The sequence below is a fragment of the Macrobrachium nipponense genome, chromosome 29 (assembly GCF_015104395.2).
Source record: "Macrobrachium nipponense isolate FS-2020 chromosome 29, ASM1510439v2, whole genome shotgun sequence".
Classification (NCBI taxonomy): domain Eukaryota; kingdom Metazoa; phylum Arthropoda; class Malacostraca; order Decapoda; family Palaemonidae; genus Macrobrachium; species Macrobrachium nipponense.
Window position 1 is genome coordinate 5,998,406 of NC_061092.1, and position 22,057 is coordinate 6,020,462.

The 22,057-nt window shown below is 36.8% G+C and overlaps 1 protein-coding gene across 6 annotated transcripts in view; it reads right to left on the reverse strand.

The window, feature by feature from the left end:
• The window catches only part of LOC135206072 (gamma-aminobutyric acid receptor subunit beta-like), a 195,637-nt gene that overhangs the window by 36,439 nt on the left and 137,141 nt on the right, over positions 1-22,057 (reverse strand). For all 6 annotated transcript variants that reach the window (XR_010312670.1, XR_010312671.1, XM_064237269.1 and 3 more), the window contains one exon: positions 14,497-14,642. Coding sequence is in view for 4 of the 6 variants with exons in the window: in XM_064237269.1 (XP_064093339.1) it covers positions 14,497-14,642 (146 nt within the window). In the remaining 2 variants the exon portion in view is untranslated. The remainder of the gene's footprint in view (positions 1-14,496; positions 14,643-22,057) is intronic.

Consider the following 22,057-nt stretch of genomic DNA (forward strand, 5'->3'; position numbering starts at 1 on the left):
CGATGTCTCCTCGGATGGACTAACAAGTCTTTGAGACATCCTAATCCTTGTAACTATCCCTCTCTCTCTCTCTCTCTCTCTCTCTCTCTCTCTCTCTCTCAAAAATGAAGTTTTTCTCACTTTGAAAAATAGATTCCTCAGAGATGTGCATTGCTCTTTGTTTGCAAACGGCCATTGAATCAAAATGGGATTTTACTGAACAAATCCTTCCATTTTTGTGTAGGTTATCTATAGACCGAATTTGTCTTTAGTTCCCGTTGTTGTCCATCTGATTTAGATAACTTTCCCCTGATGGTATTTCAATTCACGAATTCATACATTTTCTTCACTGTGCATGAGCAGATGTTGGACTACGTTTGCTTATCTTCTTCACTTTTAATTCTGCCTGTTTTTCACAGATCACAATGCAATGGTGACTACCCAAGGCTGAAATCTTTCCTTGGTGAGAGACATCGGTTATTTTAGGGTGAATCCTAAGTAAGTATGTTAGGTGTCTGTTCATCTATCTGTCCATCAATGCATCTATAAACCTACATATATACATATATAAAGGTATAAGCCACGAAGGAAAAATAAACAACGGAATATCTGCAAGATCTTTCGACGCAACGTCCTTTACTCAGCAGACAAACTGAGTAATGCAGACACTCCGTTGTTTATTTTTCCTTCGTGGCTTATACCTTTATTTATGGATTTATCACGTTCCAAACTTTCGTGATTCAGTTATACATATATACATACGTATGGTGTATGAATTATCTATATCACATAGTCATAAACTTATACTTGCTCCTATATCTAACAAAAGTATGAACTTTGCCTAAGGTTTTGTGTCCCCATTGTGATCTACAAGTACATTGTAAATGTATATGTATATGAATTATTGTCACATCACCGTGATTCATATATATGCATTAAGCTACAAATGTCCTTTAATGTCCAGTTCGCTCTACCTCGGAATCAATATATTTTCATATATGTTAACCGAAGGGGAAGTTTTTAGTTGATAATAATTTCGTCCTCTCGTGGATTCGAACCAGCGGACAGAGGAGAAATCAGGACTTCAGTGAGGGTGTCGACTCGGCCAACAAGTGAGGTATAAGTTGATACCAATTCCAACCTTACAAACCACCGTCGAACTCAAGTATTTGTAATTCGAAGGTACTAAAAGCTTAAATATATACCCAAACTCAGCAATTAAATTTATGAAACATATAACAAGAACTGAAGCTGATAATATGATCAAGACGTCAATATCTTGACTCTACTCTTCATGAAAAGAAGTTCGTTTTGAATTACCAGTTTTGAATTTTTTTTTGAACCGAACGAACAGTGAAGAGAATGACGAGACAGGTTCCCTGTCGTAAGCAGACGTATGCAAGTCATACGCGATGAATTATGCAATGCATGCATCGCCCAGCTGACGGGCAAGTCGGATGCACTGAACTTCATAATGCATGAATTGCTTGCTGAATTAATAATTTTCGTATAAGTTGTCGAGAGGCAGGGGCAGAGCTCATACGTATCTGTGACATCGAGTGATCGATCCATCGATGTGGATATATATATATATATATATATATATATATATATATATATATATATATATATATATATATATATATATATATATGTGTGTGGTGTGTGTGTGTGTGTGTGTGTGTGGTGTCTTTAATTGAAGATTCCATAGAGAAGAAATATAAAGGAATCACAAAAGCGTGTCCAACGTCCCATTTTCGAAATTGTTTTCAATTCTCTTTATAATGATAATGTCATGTAAAGTTACTCACGAGTTGATAACGCGATTATAACAGCAACAAGAACAATATTAAGATTAGTATATATTAGTAATCCAATCCCCGTCTCACGTGGGGACCGAATCCAGAACTCTCGAGTTGATTTCCATCATGATAACTCAAAAGTGATAATAATAATAATAATAATAATAATAATAATAATAATAATAATAATAATAATAATTCAAAGAAAACTCATAATCACACGAGTCAATAAAATGGAAAAGTAAATTCGCAATAGTTATTTCTGTTTGATTTTGGTATTTAAAATATAAAGCAGAAAGCTTTCGATTACCTGCATGGTCCTCCTTGTCAAACAGACATACTATTGTGGATTTACTTTTTAAATTAATCCAATAATAATAATAATAATAATAATAATAATAATAATAATAATAATAATAATAATAAAATAATAATAATGATAATAATATGTTTTATTATAAGTGATTGTTGCCTCAGCTGCAATAATTTTATAAAGGTTCTCTATTTTTCTAATTATTGTTTTCTCAATAATTAGAAAAATAGAGAAGAACCTTTATAAAATTAATGCAGCTGAGGGCATCAATCACTTTTAACAAACATGTTTAAAAGAGGGTTTACTTCCAGCATACAACAACAACAACAACAATAATAATAATAATAATAATAATAATAATAATAATAATAATAATAATAATAATAAAAGCAGCAACAACAACACCAACATTCCATTCCTTTCCCTCCTTGGCAACGACCTACTCTCACTCAGCCCAGGGCAGAACTGACCCTGTTAACATTAATACCATTTGTCCCCCATCTTCACGAACTTGAGACTTCCTTCGACAGACGCCAGGAGCATTAAACAGAAACGGATGAAAGGAAAAGTTTACACACCGCGTTAACTTAGTGGAGATTAGCGGGATTGAGGATTCCCCTAGGAGGCGTAGGAGGAAGAGGAGGTGGAGAAGGAGTCTCCAAGGACTCTCTGACAGACAGACAGACAGACAGACGGCAGCGGGGTGAGGCTCCATAATGCAAGCCAGGAAGGATGGAAGTGGGACAAGGAGGTACTTCTGTGGATATTGAATTGTAATTATGGATTGCATGAAGGTTGGGTATGAGAAGGAGGGTAATATACAGGGTGTCCATAAAGTCCCAGTACCATTACAAGTGTTTATTACCCAGAATGGTACTGGGACTTTATGAACACCCTGTACTTGCATTTGGGTAGGAATGCCGATGGAGCTTGAAAATCTATATATCTATAATGACAGAGAGAGTGATTACATTTTTATTGCACGAATGTTTTCAGGGAGAAGTTATAGATTGGAATAAAACGCCTCATATCCATTGTACATGAATATTCAATAATGGTTATGGACTGCATAACTAAATCACGAAAGTTTGGAACGTGATAAATCCATAAATAAACGTTTTTCTGCAAGATCTTTCGACTGAACGTCCTTTACTCAGCAGTCAAACTGACCTACATGAGAAATTGAGGGTACAGCAAAGGTCGTATAACTGACAGATAGGGATAATAAGGAGATTAGTACCTAGAATCCGACACACCTGGAGGATGAGTAACCTTTCCAAACAAGCATAAACATGGGTACAATTTAAGAACAAAAAGATTATGTTCAACTGCACAGACACAGGGACAAGACAATTAAAGGATTATACAGGGCGACAGCTGACCAAATTCAGATCTTTGGTTAACAAAAACTTATTCACAAAACATATTAAACATACATATACAAATAAAATATCTCCAAGGCAACTAATTTTTATTTAAGTCTGTAATTATATCTTTGAGGTCATTCTTAAACATGTTACAAATACAAGGGTCTAAATGAAACATGCCACGACTAATATTAAAATTACAATGGGAAGTAAGTTGTATTATGTCAGATTCTAAAAGATTTCGTGATAAGACATCTTTTGATCTCGCAATTACTGAACTACCAATCCAATTTATCCGGTGGTTGTTTTCACTTAAATGAATGAATATTGCATTAGATGTTTGCCCAGTTTTGACAGAATATTTATGCTGATTTAATCTTACTTCTAAGCCCTTGCTCGATTGTCCGAGATAAAAAGAGGGGCAGTCCATACATGGAATTTTATATATTATGTTGTTGCTTTCCCTGGGGCCATTTTTTATTAACATTCCTCTCAGTGTGTTATTATAGGAAAAAACAAGGTTGACCTTAAAGGCTTTTAACAATGATTTAATGGTTTCAAATCCGTTAAAATAAGGCAAACTGAGAATGTTCTTAGAATTTTTTCCCCGTGTTACTTACATTATAAAACTTTTAGTGGGCTTTATTATAACAAATATCTAATATATTATTTGAAGGATAACATAAATCTCTCCTTATTTTTCTTATGTATTCAATTTCTTGATCTAAATATTGGGGACTGACAATGCACAATGCTTGTAAAAACATAGAAGAAAAAAATTGATATTTTGATGTTAAGATGGTGGCCTGAATAGAAATGCACATAAGTTAAGTTGTTGGTTGGTTTCCTATAAATACTGAATTTACATCGAAATGGTTCTTTATGTATCAAAACATCTAATTATGTCAACATGATTTTGAGGAAGATCACAATAATTTTCAAATTTACTTAGGGATGACGCAATCATTAAAGCAGAAGGTCGCTTCGTTATAAAGAAAGTGCGCTTGGACATGATTTATCTCTCTTTATAACGAGGCGACCTTCTGCTTTAATGATTGCGTCATCCCTAAGTAAATTTGAAAAATGTTGTGATCTGCCTCAAAATCATGTTGACATAATTAAAGGTATTGTTTACGGAGCTGCCAATGTTAAGCATGAAAGTAACTTCCCTGCCCCTGCTCGCTATAAGAAAAGTTTGACCGATCTTAAAAAGCACATTACTATCCACATTACAAAAGCTGATAAGTCAAATAGTATAATAATTTTCGATAAAGCTGACTACATATCACGCATTCTAGCCCTACTGGATGATGATGTGACATAAAAAACTAAAAAAAAAATCCCTTTGATCAAGTCATAAAATCTTTAATAGCACAGTGAAAAATATCCTTAAAGATAAAACAGATCTACTAGGCAAATTGTCAGTCAAATTTCCTTCGCTACCTCACCTGTACGGATTAGTCAAAACGCACAAAGAAAATAACCGTATGCGGCCTATTATCAGTATGAATTACTCTACCTGTAAGTCACATTATTTCACTCATTAGGTTGTGCATTTGTGTTTGTAAGTTTATATTCAACGGTGAATTTTATCAATAAATATTTGGCATGGCAATTGGCAACCTTTATCACCACTCTTCTCAAACTTGTACATGGAATTCTTTGAAAAACGCTACTTAACTAGTATCATTTATATTCCTGTAAAGTTTTATAGATATGTTGATGATATTTTAGCTGTTCTGCCTGCTGGTATTGATGTAAATGATTTACTCTCTAAATTAAATAACCAGGTACCATGGATTAAGTTTACTCTAGAATTGGAAAAAGACAATTGCCTCCCTTTCTTAGATGTTTTGATACATAGAAAACCATTTCAATGTAAATTCAGTATTTATAGGAAACCAACCAACAACTTAACTTATGCGCATTTCTATTTAGGCCACCATCTTAACATCAAAGTATCAATTTTTTCTTCTATATTTTTACGAGCATTGTCCCCAATATTTCGATAAAGAAATAGAATACATAAGAAAAATAGGGAGAGATTTATATTATCCTTCACATATACTAGATATTTGTAATAATAAAGCCCACTAAAAGTTTTATAATGTAACACAGAGAAAGAAAATGCTAAGAACGTTCTTAGTTTGCCTTATTTTAACGGATTTGAAACCATTAGATCATTGTTAAAAGCCTTTAAGGTCAACTTTGTTTTTTCATATAATAACACACTGAAAGGAATGTTCATAACAAATGGCCCCAGGGAAAGCAACAACATAATATATAAAATTCCATGTATGGACTGCCCCTCTTTTTATCTCGGACAGTCAAGCAAGGGTTTAGAAGTAAGATTAAAACAGCATAAATATTCTGTCAAAACTGGGCAAACATCTAATGCAATATTCATCCATTTAAGTGAAAACAACTACCGGATAAATTGGATTGGTAGTTCAGTAATTGCAAGATCAAAAGATGTCTTATTACAAAATCTTTTAGAATCTGCCATAATACAACTTACTTCCCACTGTAATTTTAATATTAGTCGTGGCCTGTTTCATTTAGACCCTTGTATTTGTAACACGTTTAAGAATGACCTCAAAGATACAATTACAGACTTAAATACAAATTAGTTGCCTTAGAGATATTTTCTTTGTATATGTATGTTTAATATGTTTTGTGAATAAGTTTTTGTTTACCAAAGATCTGAATTTGGCCAGCTGCCGCCCTGTATAATCCTTTAATTGTCTTGTCCATGTGTCCGAACAGTTGTACTTAATCTTTTTGTTCTTAAATTGTACCCATGTTTATGCTTGTTTGGAAAGGTTACTCCTTCTACAGGTGTGTCGGATTCTAGGTACTAATCTCCTTATTATCCCTATCTGTCAGTTATACGACCTTTGCTGTACCTCAATTTCTCATGTAGGTCAGTTTGTCTGCTGAGTAAAGGACGTTCAGTCGAAAGATCTTGCAGAAACACCGTTGTTTATTTTTCCTTCGTGGCTTATACTTTCTATATATTATATAATAGATAATATATATATATATAAATATAATATTATATATATATATATATATATATATATATAGAGCACCTCAGTGGTGTGGTCGGTACGGTGTTAGCCGCGAGTCCGATTCTCGGGCATTCCATAGAGGGGTAAGAGATGCGTATTTCTGGTGATAGAAGTTCACTCTCGACGTGTTTCGGAAGTCACGTAAAGCCGTTGGTCCCGTTGCTGAATAACCCCCCTGGTTCCATGCAACGTAAAAACACCATACAAAACAAACAAATAAAACCCCGCCCCCAGCCCACGACACACACACACACACACACACACACATGGTTTCAGTTCAGCCAGCAGTGATAATAATAGATCATTACCCTTCCTTTTAACCCGACAGAGGGTCCTCATGATATGAAAACAATAATTACTTTGGATGGCATTTGTGTTGCAATACAACGTCGCTCGACTCGAGAACCGGCAAATGAAATTTCTCTTGTTTTGTTCTGTTTTCGTTTTAAATTGCAGTGCTGTTCGCCTTTCTTTTTCTTTTTTTTAGAAAATGAATTGCCTCCCACTCACTCTCTTTCTTTGACACGACGAATCATGTTCCAGGTTTCCCTTTCAAAAGGCGAACGGTAAACAGCAGTTCAAAATAAAATGAGCAAAATGTTCCTTTTCAAACGGCGGGAACAGGTCACATGTCTCTTTCAGACGGCAGATGCTGCAATATGTCTTTCAGACATCGAACCAGTAACGTCTCTGAAATCACGTGTGGTGAAAACGCTTTCGAACATCGAAGTGTAATAGTCTCCCAAATGACGAACAGTGAAACGTGTCACATTCTAACGCAGACGGAGAAACGGAGCTTCCAAACATCGAACAATGATGGTCTCTCCAACGACGAACAGTGAAACACGCAGAAAGATAGTGGAAATGCTTACAAGCATCGACAAAGGACTGTCAATCAAATGACGAACGGTACAATAGTGAAACTTATCATTTTCACGTCTGTCAAACATCGACCATGCAGAGACCTGCCGCTTGCGAACAAGGGATAGAGATTGTGACGTCATTCACATATCGAACAGTGATTGTCTTTAAAACGGCGAACAATGAAAAGTCAGAAACGGCCAGTGACATTTCCCCTTCAAACGGTGAAAAGCAAAATAGATCTCTTTCAAACGGGAACACATTACATTGATCATCCCCTTAAGAAAAAAAATATTATTTCTTTTGTTTTTACGGGAAGACATTTCAAAATTTCTTTTCATTCTTTGCTCTCGAAAGCATTTTCTCTCATAATTTTCGTTCAAGCTGGGATCAGTCAGTCGGTCAAGATTTGCTTCATAGCGAGGGATGACAAGCTCCTTCGGGTTTATTGAACGATTTTCTTTTTTTTAATCTCATGGCATCGTCGGTCGGTCTGCGTTTTGTCATCGCTCTCCATCTTGGGTACGAACCAAACCAAAGCGCCTCAGTAGTGGCGTGGTATGTATGGTGTTGGCGTGTCACCTCGGTGGCCGCCAGTTCGATTCTCGGCCATTTCACTGAGGAGTGAAAGATGTGTATTTTTGGTGATAGAAGTTCATCACTCTCGACGTGGTTCGGAAGTCCCGTAAAGCCGTGGGTCCCGTTGCTGAATAACCACTGGTTCCATGCAACGTAAAAACACCATACAAACAAACAAACGAACGAACGGAACCATCACAGTGGACGGTCTGCCGGGGTATAAATCATGATCATCGTAGGTCAGTAGATGCAAAGCGTGATCGACTGGAACGTTCGAAAATGTTCAGCGTATATATATTATATATATATATATAGATTATATATATATATATATATATATATATCTATATATATATTATATATATATATATATATAGTATATCGAGCTACAATGTCCTTTTTAATAGCTTTAATCACTCTACCTCGGATTATATATTTTTATGTATGTTAACCGAAGGGGATTTTTTTCTCCCATATAGATTTGCCTGGACCAGGGCGCGACCTATGGGATCCTTTCAAACCCGGAACGTCAGGTGAGCGTTTACCTACTATATATGTATATGAATCTAACGGAAATGTGATTATGACTATATATCATATATATAGATATATTATATATATATATATATATATATATATATATACTTATATATATGTATATCATTAAATATATATAATATATAAATATATATATATATATACATAATATATATAATGGGTGTGTGTGTACTGACTCACGTATACTTGCTAGCTTCAAAGGAAGGAAAACTTACCAGTCACCGTCTCAGATGTACATCAACTGCTGCTGAATCGCACATGAACCCTATGTGCAGAAACTTCCCCCCTCCTTATGTATTGTACCCTGATGAGGTGCATCAGGTATACACGTAAAGCGCTAGGTAGTTACTGGTGCTTTTTCATTTATATATATATATGATATACACATATATATATCTTATATATATATATTATCTATTACATAAAGCCGTCAATCCTCATTTCTAAAATCAAGCGTAGCAAATATATGCAAAAAAGGAAGCTCCGTTTAATCCACGGGTCTGAGAGGCAACAAGTAATTCATGGCTGCACAAGAAGGAGTAATAAAGACCGAGATACGTTTCTATGACAACCGGAGAAGGAGAGGATGAGGAACGGTGTCAGACCGGGGGAAGGGGCTAAAGGGGGCGGGGGGGTTGCTTGGCTGTTTGGTGTGGGGGTAGGGGGAAAGAGGAGGGGAAGGGGGGGTTCAGGCAAGATAGGTCACGGGGTGGAGAGATGATGAGGTCGGGGGGAAGGGTTTGGAGGTGGATTCTAGCCTGTGACCCGGAAACAGAGAGAGAGAGAGAGAGAGAGAGAGAGAGAGAGAGAGAGATTGCTTTTGATACGTCGTGCAGTATGTAATGAATCAGATTTTCATTATCGTTCATGAGAGAGAAAGAGAGAAAGGAAGATGACATTTTAATTGTTCGATCATTATGCAATGGTTCATCTTGAGGATGAGAGCGAGAGATTGCGATGTGCTTTTTAGTATTCTTTAATCAGTGAATAAATTAAGGTATTCTTTTACTAAAGTCTGGTATTTGAGGAACAAACAGAAAATGAACAGTTATACTTCATGTGTCCCCAAGAGCGACGAGAAAGCTATGGAAACCATAAAAGGAAGAAAGGGTATTATAGATGACACCCAAAGACTGAAAAAGACTTCTTAAATCGTACATATTACACGTCAGGATATTATACATAAAAGAAAGTCGTCGTGAGGTAATCCCATTGATTGATTTAAGAAATTGGGCTGACATGTTTTTTATATATAAAATAAATTGTCCTAAAAGAAAGTAACATTCTGCTGTCAATTGAATTCCTTAAGTTTCTAGGACCATCTTGATAACCTTGCAATGTTAGTAAACTTTTGATCAACGGTGATTTGACGTCACATGAAAAACGGAACGAGCGAAATGATTGTTTCACCTTTTCTCTAAAAATTGTTCCAAAAACATTTTCTTCAACGTTTCTTACAAGTTTTTTTTTCTTTTCAGAGAAATTATTGGTTGCACACTCTCATTACTCTGCTGACTGCGGGACTTCGCTCTGCCGGATTATCGTTTGCACCATATTGTTCAGGTTTGTTGCAAGACTTTGTTTTACGTTTTGATAATCGCTTGGTTGTTTGGAAATGTATATTATGGACGTTGTTTCAACACCTAAACCTCCTGTACACTGTTAAGTTTTTTATGAAGTGTGTTTATATGTGTAGGTTGAACTATATACTGCATGTGTAACGATGATGATGTTATGGGCATAGATGAGAGAAATAATAATAATAATAATAATAATAATAATAATAATAATAATAACAATAATATAACGGTTTTCCAGAATAAAGTAGCGCCTCAGTGGCGTGGTTGGTACGGTTTTTACCTGCCACCTAGGTGGCCGCGAATTCGATTCTCGGGCATTACATTGAGGGGTCAGAGATGCGCATTTCTGGTGATAGAAGTTCACTCTCGACGTGGTTCGGAAGTCACGTAAAGCCGTTGGTCCCGTTGCTGAATAACCGCTGGTTCCATGCAACGTGAAAACACCATACAAACAAACAATCCAGAATACAGTGCTCACGATTTAATCCACTAAAACCAGACCTGTTTTCGTTGATTAAATACAAGTTTATAATGCTGACAGACAAAGAGAAACAATAAATAAATAAATAAATAAAAAAAAACCAAGTGGAACATTTTCCCCGCCATCATTATCATGGCACCCATAAAATCCCCATCATCTTCATTATCATCACTGGCTTGAAATAAAACAAAACGTAACTACAGTCATCTAGCATTATCATCATCATCACATAGCAGCCGTATAGTCACCATCATCTTCATTATCATCGCTGGCATGAAAAAAATGAACTGGAAAAACTTCCGTACCATTATCACACCATCATCATCCAACGACATCATCATTATCATTACACCCTTATCTTCATTATCATCGCTGGCTTTAAATAAAAAGAATAATGAACCGGAGGATTTGTCCTATTATCACTATCATCTAAATCACCATCATCATTATCATCACTGGCTTACAAAAAACAATGAATGGAAAACTTTCCCTTAATCACCATCAACCAACGGGTTCATCATTTCCATCATCATCACTGGCTTAAAAAGAAAATCAACTCGAAAATTATTCTCTACTTCCATCATCATTATCATCATCAATTATTCGTAGCCGCTATAATGATTCGGTTTCTTGGGCGACCGAGATTCCCGACTTCGGCCGAGGATGCATGGAAGCATATTTTTTTTATTTTTTTTTGTTTTGTTTTTTTATTTTTCCTTATTCCACCAGCAGGAGGATATTGATTGACAAGGGAGCCGGATGCTGAATGCACCTCTCCTCCTTGGGAGTTGATCCTGTTGACTAAGGCGCCTTTTTCATCCACTCTAATTTGGTGGTGCTTTCACGGACCGAAAAAGGAGGAGATGCCGCTAAGCCTCATGTGTGGTGTGTGAGAGAGAGAGAGAGAGAGAGAGAGAGAGAGAGAGAGAGAGAGAGAGAGAGATAATGCTTCTGAAAGAACGGGTGAAATCCTAGGAAAGATGTTGGCAAGGTTTGTTAATTTATTTTTATAAGAATTTTCATTAGAGAGAGAGAGGAGAGAGAGAGAGGAGAGAGAGAGAGAGAGAGAGAGAGAGAGAGAATGATTCTGAAAGACGGGTGAAATTCCTGGAAAAACGCTGTGGCAAGTTTTATAAATTTAACATAAGAATTTCATGGAGGCGAGAGAGAGAGAGAGATGAGCAGAGTTTTTTTTAGAGAGAAGATAATTTTGCTTATGAAAAGACGAGGGTGAATTTCTGAGCTAGTTGCAAGTTTTTTTTAAATTTATTTTTATAAGAATTTTCATGAGAGAGAGAGAGAGAGAGAGAGAGAGAGAGAGAGAGAGAGAGAGAGAGAATGCTTTTAAAGAAACAGGAGATTCTCGAAAAAATTTATGACCAATGGTTTTGTTAATTTATAAGGTGTATATTGTCATAAAAGAGAGAGAGAGAGAGAGAGAGAGAGAGAGAGAGAGAGAGAGAGAGAGAGAGAGAGAGAGAGAGAATAATTCTAAAAGAGTTGAATCCTGTAAACTGATGACCAATAGAGTTTTCTTAATACATGGGAATATATTTTCATAAGATTAGAAAAAATCATGAGAGAGAGAGAGAGAGAGAGAGAGAGAGAGAGAGAGAGAGAGGAATGCTTCCTGAAAACATAAATGAAATCATCGTAAGATGAATGGCCAATACAGCTACGTTAATAAATAAGACATTATTTTTATGAGAATTAAGGAAAAAAACTGCAAAAGAACTTACTGACATGACATAGGTTCAATTTAAAGATCCACAAATTTTTAATGATCAAATAAACCTTTTTTGTTCAAGTAAAAAGCTGTGAAAGACTTCATGTTATATAAGTAGATCATCTCACGACCAAGAAAAGTAACATAGATAAGTAAAGGAGCAGTCTGTTATATCCGTTAGGGTACAACTTGAGCGGCTATCTTACTGAACTTCTCTGCATCGTCCCTTCGGCACCCCGGTTGCATTGCTCTCTGGCTTTTAAGCTTTTCAACCACTCACTTTGGCCTCGCCTCAACTAGCTGTCCAGCTTCTCTAACTTCGCTCTTCGCCAGTTTTCAAATATTGTTCGAGGATGAATCCTTTGGACTAGCGCTCTGAAATGGCCAGAAATGCGAGCTCTTTGTTGGGTAAGCAGAGTCCAGAAGGTCACACTCGCCCACGTAATCCCTTGCAGCTGCTGGGTATCAGTTATTATTAATGACTGCAATTTCCAAGACAATGGGCATTTCATCTCTCATCACAAGAAATTTACAAGACGACACATAAATGAATGTATGAAGAATAAAACTATTAAACTTAAAACCGCTGTGACAACATGATATATAGATGATTAGAAACAAGATCGTATGTAAAAGAAAAGAAAAAAAAACCGCAGGACTCTAGGAGAAACAAAATACGAACCTTTTGAAATTTCTGTGGATGACCTGAGTACAATGATAGTCTATTTCCAACTATTACAGGTAAGAACACCAATCTGTTTTCAACAAAAGCAGGTATTGTTCAACACCACCCTCCACCGTAGCGGTGGTTGTTGGCGAGCTGAGCCTCTCGGCTTGCAATATAAATGGAAATAAGACGATCAGCTATGCTGTGAATTTTGCAAAACGACGATTGACTTGGCGCGACGCATGTTACGAAAACTCAGGTCCAACACCACTGGGAGGAACCGGAATTGTAAGTAGATGCTTCATCGAGAATGAAGCTTTCTCTCTCTCTCTCTCTCTCTCTCTCTCTCGGGTTCCTGCGGTATGACATCGGACGTTCAGTCTACTGCTTCATTGTAGTACATAGTTCTTTTGTTATGGCATTATGCTTTCTATCTTCGGCTTCATTATAATGCAGGGTTATCAACTGATAGTTCTCTCTCTCTCTCTCTCTCTCTCTCTCTCTCTCTCTCTCTCTCTCTCTCTCTCTCTCGTAAGTATTGTTGTCTTGTTTCGTGACAGTGCTTTCAGTCTTCTGCTTCAATTGATAGTGGATCTCTCTCTCTCTCTCTCTCTCTCTCCCTGGGAGGGGATGACCTTAAAATGTGTAATTTTTTTGTAGATTAGTTTTGTTGGGATGAAGCGCCAGTTACAAAAATAGTAGAGCAAGTCGAGAAACAAAGAGAATGGTCCGTATTGCTTTAAAGTAGTATTGCATCTTTTTTCCGGATATTTTCGTTGATGTGACCTCTCAGTGACCCGAGAATCACAGGTTTTTTTGTTTTGTTTCTTTGTTATTCAGATGGACATCTACTTGAGACTTGGAACAACCTTTCCAAGCGTATCTAGATGTCACTGTTAAGTGCAAAAAAGATTATTCACTAAGTGACAATTATGCAGTTTTACCTACCATAGTAGATTCACATCAACCGTGCATTTGATGTCTAGGCCAGTCCATTACGACGCTCCTGATTGGCTGTTAATAAGCCAATCACAGGGCTGGAAACTCTCAGTCTCTCTCGAGAGGTCAAATAGGCAGGATGTGTATGTTCCACCTATCCTGAGGGATACTTTTGAAAGACGTATCCCTCAGGAGAGGTGGAACTTAGATCCTACCCAAGTGACCTCTCTCGAGAGACAGTTTCCAGCCCTGTGACTGGCTTATCAGCAGCCAATCAGGAGCGTCGTAAGGGACTGGCCTAGACATCAGATGCACGGTTGATGTGAATCTACTATAGCTACGCATTGGCAAGACAGAATCGCATATGCATGACTTCTCACCCTGTTGCTGTGGTTAGCTGCGCTTATTTTCGTCGTTACCAGAATTCATCATTAATTAAAAAAAAGGAATCACGATATGCACACTGATTTTGACCTTCCAGTACTTACTGCTTTAATTTCCAGGAATGCATTTTCCCGTTTAATCCCGACGGCACCTCGAGTCAAGCGCGACGCTTGCACATTGCAACCTTACCTGCTTTTGTCATTGGCAAAGAAAGTATCTGGAACCCAGATCTTCTCCGCGAAGTCGCCTGGAAGCGTCAAGCACTCGTTCCCGGAACTGAATGCCAGTCTCTCGTCCTTCCAGTACTGGTTGAGGTACATCGTAATCGTGTAATCCTGGAAGAGATGAGGTTAAGTTACCTAAGGGCACTGATTACTATGAAGAATTGACAGATGAATTATGCTAGAATGAGATGCTGGAAATGATCGGGAAAATGAAGGTGTTTTGGGAAGACCTGCTTAAACCCGGTTGTTAGGTTTGATTGATTTATGAAAGCATTGGGGCACTGTTGAGGCAGCGGAGAAGGAGAGTTGGAGTTCCAGGCTGACAGGCGCAGGATGAAGGCAATCAAGAAAAAAATAAAAAAAAAAAAAAGGGAAGTAATAGTAAAAAAAAAAGAAAAAAAAAAAAAAAAAAAAAAAAAACCTCATGTGGACAGCGCCGGGATGGAAGAAAGGAAGTGGAGGTAAAGTAAAGGGTGAAAAGCGGGTTCAGGTAGGGCCGATGGAACGCTTCAAGTACTACCCTTTAGTAATGACTACAGTGCATCTCGTGAGGTACAGTGAAAGCACTACCTTATAACGGGACTTGTCAAACTAGTTTTTTTATTATTTTATTTTAAAAAAATTTGTTTTTCATTTTTTTTAATGTAAAAGTTGAATGCATATTATGTTTTTGTAAGCAATGACCCCAAAACCAGGTAAGGTCGCCATATATAGCTATTTGGTGTCTCCATTTTCATTTCAAATGAAGTCTATTCCCATTCCCATAGCCCGGCTCCCCCCCAGTCACACCCCCCCAAAACCCCAGTCACCCCCCCCCACCCCCACCACACGCGCTCCGCCCTCCCTCGACTATCCCTCTCTGCTGCATTAATCTCCCGTCTCCTGGTGAGGCCATTGACCCAAATTAATACAATTCCGGGAGCGAGAAGCGGGATAATCAGCGTAATTATACTGTCAGTGTTATTATCGCTAAGTAGATTATTATCATGACTGGGGAGTCCCATAGGCGAATCCTCAGAGGAGTGGCCGAGAGATATGATTTCAAATGAGGGGTGACGACGGAAGGGAGTCAAGTTAAAGGAGTTGGACGGCTAGACGGAAAGAAAGCCAGAGGAAAGGATAAAATGATAGTAAGAACTAGAAAGGAGTTCTAGTATACAGCTTACAGTGAGACGCGCGAGGCACTCTAGGCAATAACCGTTCAGCGGGGACGTGGGTTTTTGAAAAATATATATATTATTTGAAATTAAGTCGCTATATATTTTTAATCTTGAAGTTGCCAAATACGAAATTTTGGTAAGGCAGCTCATTTAACTTGGAAAAAGAGCATCATACGTATATGAGGTAAATCTTGATAAGATGCATTTTTGGGGTATTTTTTTTTTTTATTTTGCTTTTCAGATTTCTGAGAGATTAAAAATGTTTGATATGTGTGTCCGAGAAGTCTACAACTAGCAATGGGAAATTTAAATCTCTCTCTCTCTCTCTCTCTCTCTCTCTCTCTCTCTCTCTCTCTCAATATATATATATAGTATGTATAAACTGAATCACGAAAGTTTGGAACGTGATTAAATCCATAAATAAAGGTATAAGCCACGAAGGAAAAATAAACAACGGAGTTTCTGGAAGATCTTTCGACTCAACGTCCTTATTTTTCCTTCGTGGCTTATACCTTTTATATATATATATATATGTATATATATATATATATATATATATATATATATATATATATATATATATTTCGTGATGAAGTTATTTCATATATGGTAGGTGAGAATACTACCAATGACACCAGTACACCACGTTGTTAATATATATATATATATATATATATATATATATATATATATATATATATATATATATATATGTAAGTAGTATGTCATTGTAGTATTCTCACCTACCATATATGAATAACTTCATCACGAAATATATATATATATATACTAGTATATATATATATATATATATATATATATATATATATATAGAGAGAGAGAGAGAGAGAGAGAGAGAGAGAGAGAGAGGAATAACATTTCAATCGTAGTAAAAAGTCCTCGTTCTTTACAGCGTTTTGCGACAAGAGATACAACGGCGTTCGCTTTTCCATTTGCCAATAGTTTTTCCACTCTTCTTTTGAAAGGAATATTGAACAGCACAGAGAGGTGATATTACATACATTTGTTGATAACGACGCAGCGCTTTTAACACGTTTTCCTATTTGTTGAGCGAATGCATACATATCGCTATATGCATACGTATTGCTTGAAACTGTGCTTTCCTTTTACCCCATAACGGTAATTAGGTTTTATTATTTCGAGCGAGACTTTCCATGGGCGCATCCATTACCTCCGCTACAAAAAGTAGTGCGTGCTGTTAGCTTTGAAAGTTATCGCTATTCTCAAATTACCGAGGTGGTGTCATAAAGCGACAATTAGTACACAGATAACATCTATAGTTATTATTGATGAACCTCCTTGGGCGTACCTTGCGCTTCGACATCAGTACTCAGTTTGTTCTATTGTGATAATCTTGAAAAATTGTCCGATTAGTACTTACAATGCCGGCTGTCAGAAATTTAATTAAGCGGATCCGTAATACCTGGCTGTTGTTGCTCTTATTTTTTTTTTACAGTATGTATCTTATAGTTAAGTGCCTTTATTTATTTGTCATATTATTAATTGCGTTTCCGATTTTCTAGATATTTTTGTGGGTATTCTGTTCCATGGAACCCTTCATTACAGTTCGCGGCGGAGGAATACACTCCTTGTTCGTTAGCTGTCCCGCACTTTTCCGGAGGTGAATTGTGCAATGTCCCCGGCGTGCGAGCCTTAGGTTGTTTGTGTTCTTTTTATTTTGTCCTTCTGGGAATATGTTTACTTGTGATGTACCAATGAGTGAAAACGTTAGTGTCCTAACGGAGATAATGCCATTTAATTGTGGTGCAGGAGGCAGGCCATCAAACTCAAGTAAATGGTCTCTAAACATTTGGCCATTTTCTTTTATTTTTCTTGGTGTAGAATGATTGCTTGACTAAGTTTATGGTATTTTATTTGTCATACAAAATACGGAGTCGTATGTGACATCGTATCTCACACCCTGCCCTAAAATTATATTATAGGCCTAGTGATCAGTTAATGGTTGGCCCCGTCTTAAGATATGCGGACAAATGTAACTATTTTTTATAGTACTTCTCATTTCTATTGTAAGTGCCCTTACTGATTTTCCTCAAGACCTTAACGCTATGAATGCAATATTACCTATTTTAAAATTGTCGTGCGTAAGTATGTGCGTTCATTTAATATTAGACCATATGTGTGTATGTTAACGGAAGTATCATGTGACGGCGTATGGGTTTGAAAAACCTTATGCCTTAGACCTACGTGCTTGTAATACCGTTGAATATATAATTAGTCTATTCACATATACTGAACTTTTCAAATTAGCATCGATCTGTGTTTTCAGGTACTTAGTCTATTCTCATATGTTGAACTCTTCAAATTAGCATTGATCTGTGTTTTCAGGTGACAAGGGACAGGATCAGTGTTAAGGGCTCTCGCCGGTACTGCAGCCTTTGGAAAGTGGCTTGATAAATGACAAGCTCACACGGCACCCATGATAGGCCTGGCAGTGGCCCGTTCTCAATTTTGCCAAACCACTGACTAATCTTAAACGTATCTCCATCGAGTGAAGCACTACAGATGACGCTTTTTTTTGTTGCTGCATGTATCCGTTGTTGGTTTGGACTAGACTAAAGCTCCGGTTGAACCTTTAGTAAATTGTTCACAGGTGAGATTTGAGAAAAGTTAAGTTTTACGAAGTGCAAGGCCCTTTGAGCGTCACATTTGAATAGAAATTGAGCCTGGGCTCTTGAATTTATTAACTGCGTAAAATGCGCTATCTGTACACTAGTTTTTAATACAAAGGCTGATGGAGAAGAGTCAACTAAGCTAATGTGCCTTATGTAACCCCATGCCCGAAGAAAACGCGTAATAGAATGGGATGACAAAGATCGTGGACTAACCAGAGATTATGAACGTTTAACCGTTGCTTCGATCAAATTTGAATTCATGATTGATCTCGAAAGCACAAAATAGATTGAAAAGACTTCTTACAGTGATTGGAAGGCGGCAGTTATTATGTTCGGTAAAATTGCAGGCTATTACCGCGGCCTGCTTCCCTACAGTCGCCGACCAAAACGTTTGCCGTCTTTAGATCATGAATCTGTATGTAATTTTTGTTAGTTTATAATACCGTCTTTTGTTTATGTTTATGATACCGTCTTTTGTTCATGCTTATGACATTAACCGTCTTTTGTTTATATTTTTACGTCATCCTGACGGGCTAGTACTAATCACAGCGCTCGATTTTGCGCGTAAACCGGTAGTTGCCGAGGTAAAGTCCGCGGCAGTGCACTGCAATTGTAATTCTTTTCTATTATTATTAGAAGGACTTTGCAAGGTGCACGCGGCACAGATCTGATCCTCATATGGATTTGAATATGGGTTTTCTTGGTGAAGGGAATGGAAACTTGAAATAATCTGAAGATCACAAAATGTAAGTTACTAAGCAATGATTTGTTTTTTCACTAACTGAAAGGACTAACTAGGAACACATAAGTACACCCATGTTTTACTGTACAGAGAACGGTACCCATACGTCGAACAAAAAACGAACATATTCAGCTGTACGTTAATCAGGAGGGACTTGGGTGTAGTTGAATTCTTTTAACAAAACCCCCCCCCAATTTTCATATATGATTGACATTTGTAAAAATTATATATATAATATATATATATATATATATATATATATATATATATATATATATATACATGCTCTAGGGACACTTCTCAAAAGTTGGTATACGAGATTACCTAGTTATGGGTTCAAATAGTTCCTAAATTATGGTAAACTTTGTGAATTCCTAAGTTAAGTTATGGTATGTATTGTTCATTGGATAATTAAAAGGACATTTATAAATATACATATATACTATATATATGCATGTATATATATATATATATATATATATATATATATATATATTATATATAGTTTGTGTGTTGTAATATAAATCTCACCACATACCAGAAATCTGTTTATGGTAAGCCGACGTTTCGTGGCAGGACTGAATCCCCACACATCCTTTGCATACGGCATTTTTGCCCGTTCCTTTACTATTATAATAATAACCCACTGCCCTGCGGCGCAAAGGCCTGCTGCCTCCGAAGAAAATTTAATTAATGAATTCGTTAGAAGCAGCGACGCCACATCACGAACAGAGAGGTGTCGCGACGTATCTGGGGAGAATCTTTATCCTTTTAATTAAGATGTTGGTTTTTTAATTTTTTTTTTTTTTTTCAAAATTAAATAATGAGCGTCATAGGTCGTGGGTTGGAATACAGATTCTCGAGGGAAAAACTGGTTGATAAGCGCTTTCGCTTAGTTTTGCGTTTTCCCAAAGTGGCTTACTATTCAGCAGATTTTTGTTGGGGGGGGGGGGGGGGGGGCGGGGGGGGGAGGGGGGGGGGGGGGGGGCGAGCAAAATCATGAGTAAAACTTCAGAGGATACTTTGTATCTGATTCAGTGAGTTTCTGAGAGTAAGATTCAGAGGATATTTACAGCCTTTGACCGTAATGGATATTTATTTTCCTCTATGGCTATCTTATTTTGGAAATTAGAAACTGTCAAGATTATCAGTTTTTCCTTTTCATCAATAAGCTATTATAACTTTTATTTTGCATTTTTCTTTAAGTGGCATTATATTCAGCAGATTTTTTGGATTGAGCGGGGCGGGAAGGTTGTTGAGGGGGGCGGGTGTGTGTATTGGCGAGGTCAAGCAAAATTAGAGGAATTTTACTTCATAGAATACTTATTATCTGATTCAGCGAATTTCTGAGTAAAATTCAGAGGATTTTCCAGCCCTTGACGTGTTTTTTTTTTTTTTTTTTTTTTTTTTTCATGGATTTCGTATTTCTGAAAATCAAGAGATTTTTTTTTCATGGATTTCGTATTTGTGAAAATCAAGAGAATTTTTTTTTCATGGATTTCGTATTTGTGAAAATCAAGAGAATTTTTTTTCATGGATTTCGTATTTGTGAAAATTAAGAGAATTTTTTTTCATGGATTTCGTATTTGTGAAAATCAAGAGAATTATTTTTTTTTCATGGATTTCGTATTTCTGAAAATCATTAGATTTTTTTTTTTTCGTGGATTTCGTATTTGTGAAAATCAAGAGAATTTTTTTTCATGGATTTCGTATTTGTGAAAATCAAGAGATTTTTTTTTTTTCATGGATTTCGTATTTGTAAAAATCTAGAGAACTTCTTGCGCTTTTCAGAAGTATATTTCTTTTATGTTTTCGATCAGTAAGCAATTGCCACCTTCATTCACTGGATTTCCTGGAGAGTTTAGAATATTTATTCCGGCAACCTTCAAGAATATGTTATTTTCTTTTCAGTTTTAAAGGATAATTATTTTATTCCGGGATCTGCTGATAAAAATCAGAATTCTATTTCCTTCAATTTTAGTGAATACATTTTTTTTTATCTGTAATACAGAGTTTCTTATCTAATTGAGTAATTTTTTTATAAGGATCTGTTAAATACGTGTTCAGGAAACTTCAAAGAATATTTGTTATTTTATTCATTTTTTCTAAATTAACACCTGATGTGAGGCTAATGTATACGACATCAACATATTCATATGGTTCCATATGGATATGATTCGCCTTCTGAACAACAACAACAATAATAATAATAATCTTACTATAATGGGCGTAATGTCTGTCATTCAATCACGGCCAACCGGCTGGTCCGATGGGCATGAAATTTGACAGGGTTATAGTGGGGACCCCTAAGATGGTTTATAATGGGGTTTCATCCTACTTCCCCTCCCCCCCCACCCGTGAAACAAGGCTGTTTACGCCCATAGACTTAGTTACTTTACGAATTTTTATACATAATTTCTGTATACATATGTTTGCTACTAATAATAATGATAATAATAATAATGATCAAAGTGGCTCTCAGGATGCTGCTACTCATTTTATACACCCTCGCTCTAAATTTAAAACCGTAATTACTTAAGGGAAGAGATTCAGAACTTCTGCAGGAAAAGGCAGATTAAGTCAGAACAATCTATCTCGGCTTATCAGCAGTGGGAGCAGCGCAGGCAGTGCCAAAACAAAATAGTGGGTGACGTAGTGAGAAACTTTGTCCTCTTCCAAAGTCCGATTAAGGAAGTCCTAACTTCCTAATCTTGTCGAGACCCGAAGGAGTCAGGACAAAGGAGAGGTGTGAGGGTTAGGGCTTAACCCAGTATGGTAGGGGGGGGGGGGGGTGGAGATAGTTCCTTCATTTGAAGGATTCAAAACTTAGTCGTTGAAAGGACAGAAGTGTCCTAAATTGGCAGTCAGAAGATGTAGGTCCTTTATAGTAAGACAGTTCGTCCCTGGTTTAACCTAGAACAGCTTAACCTGACCTAACCTTACGTAGTGGTCGAAATGATTTGGGGCCGA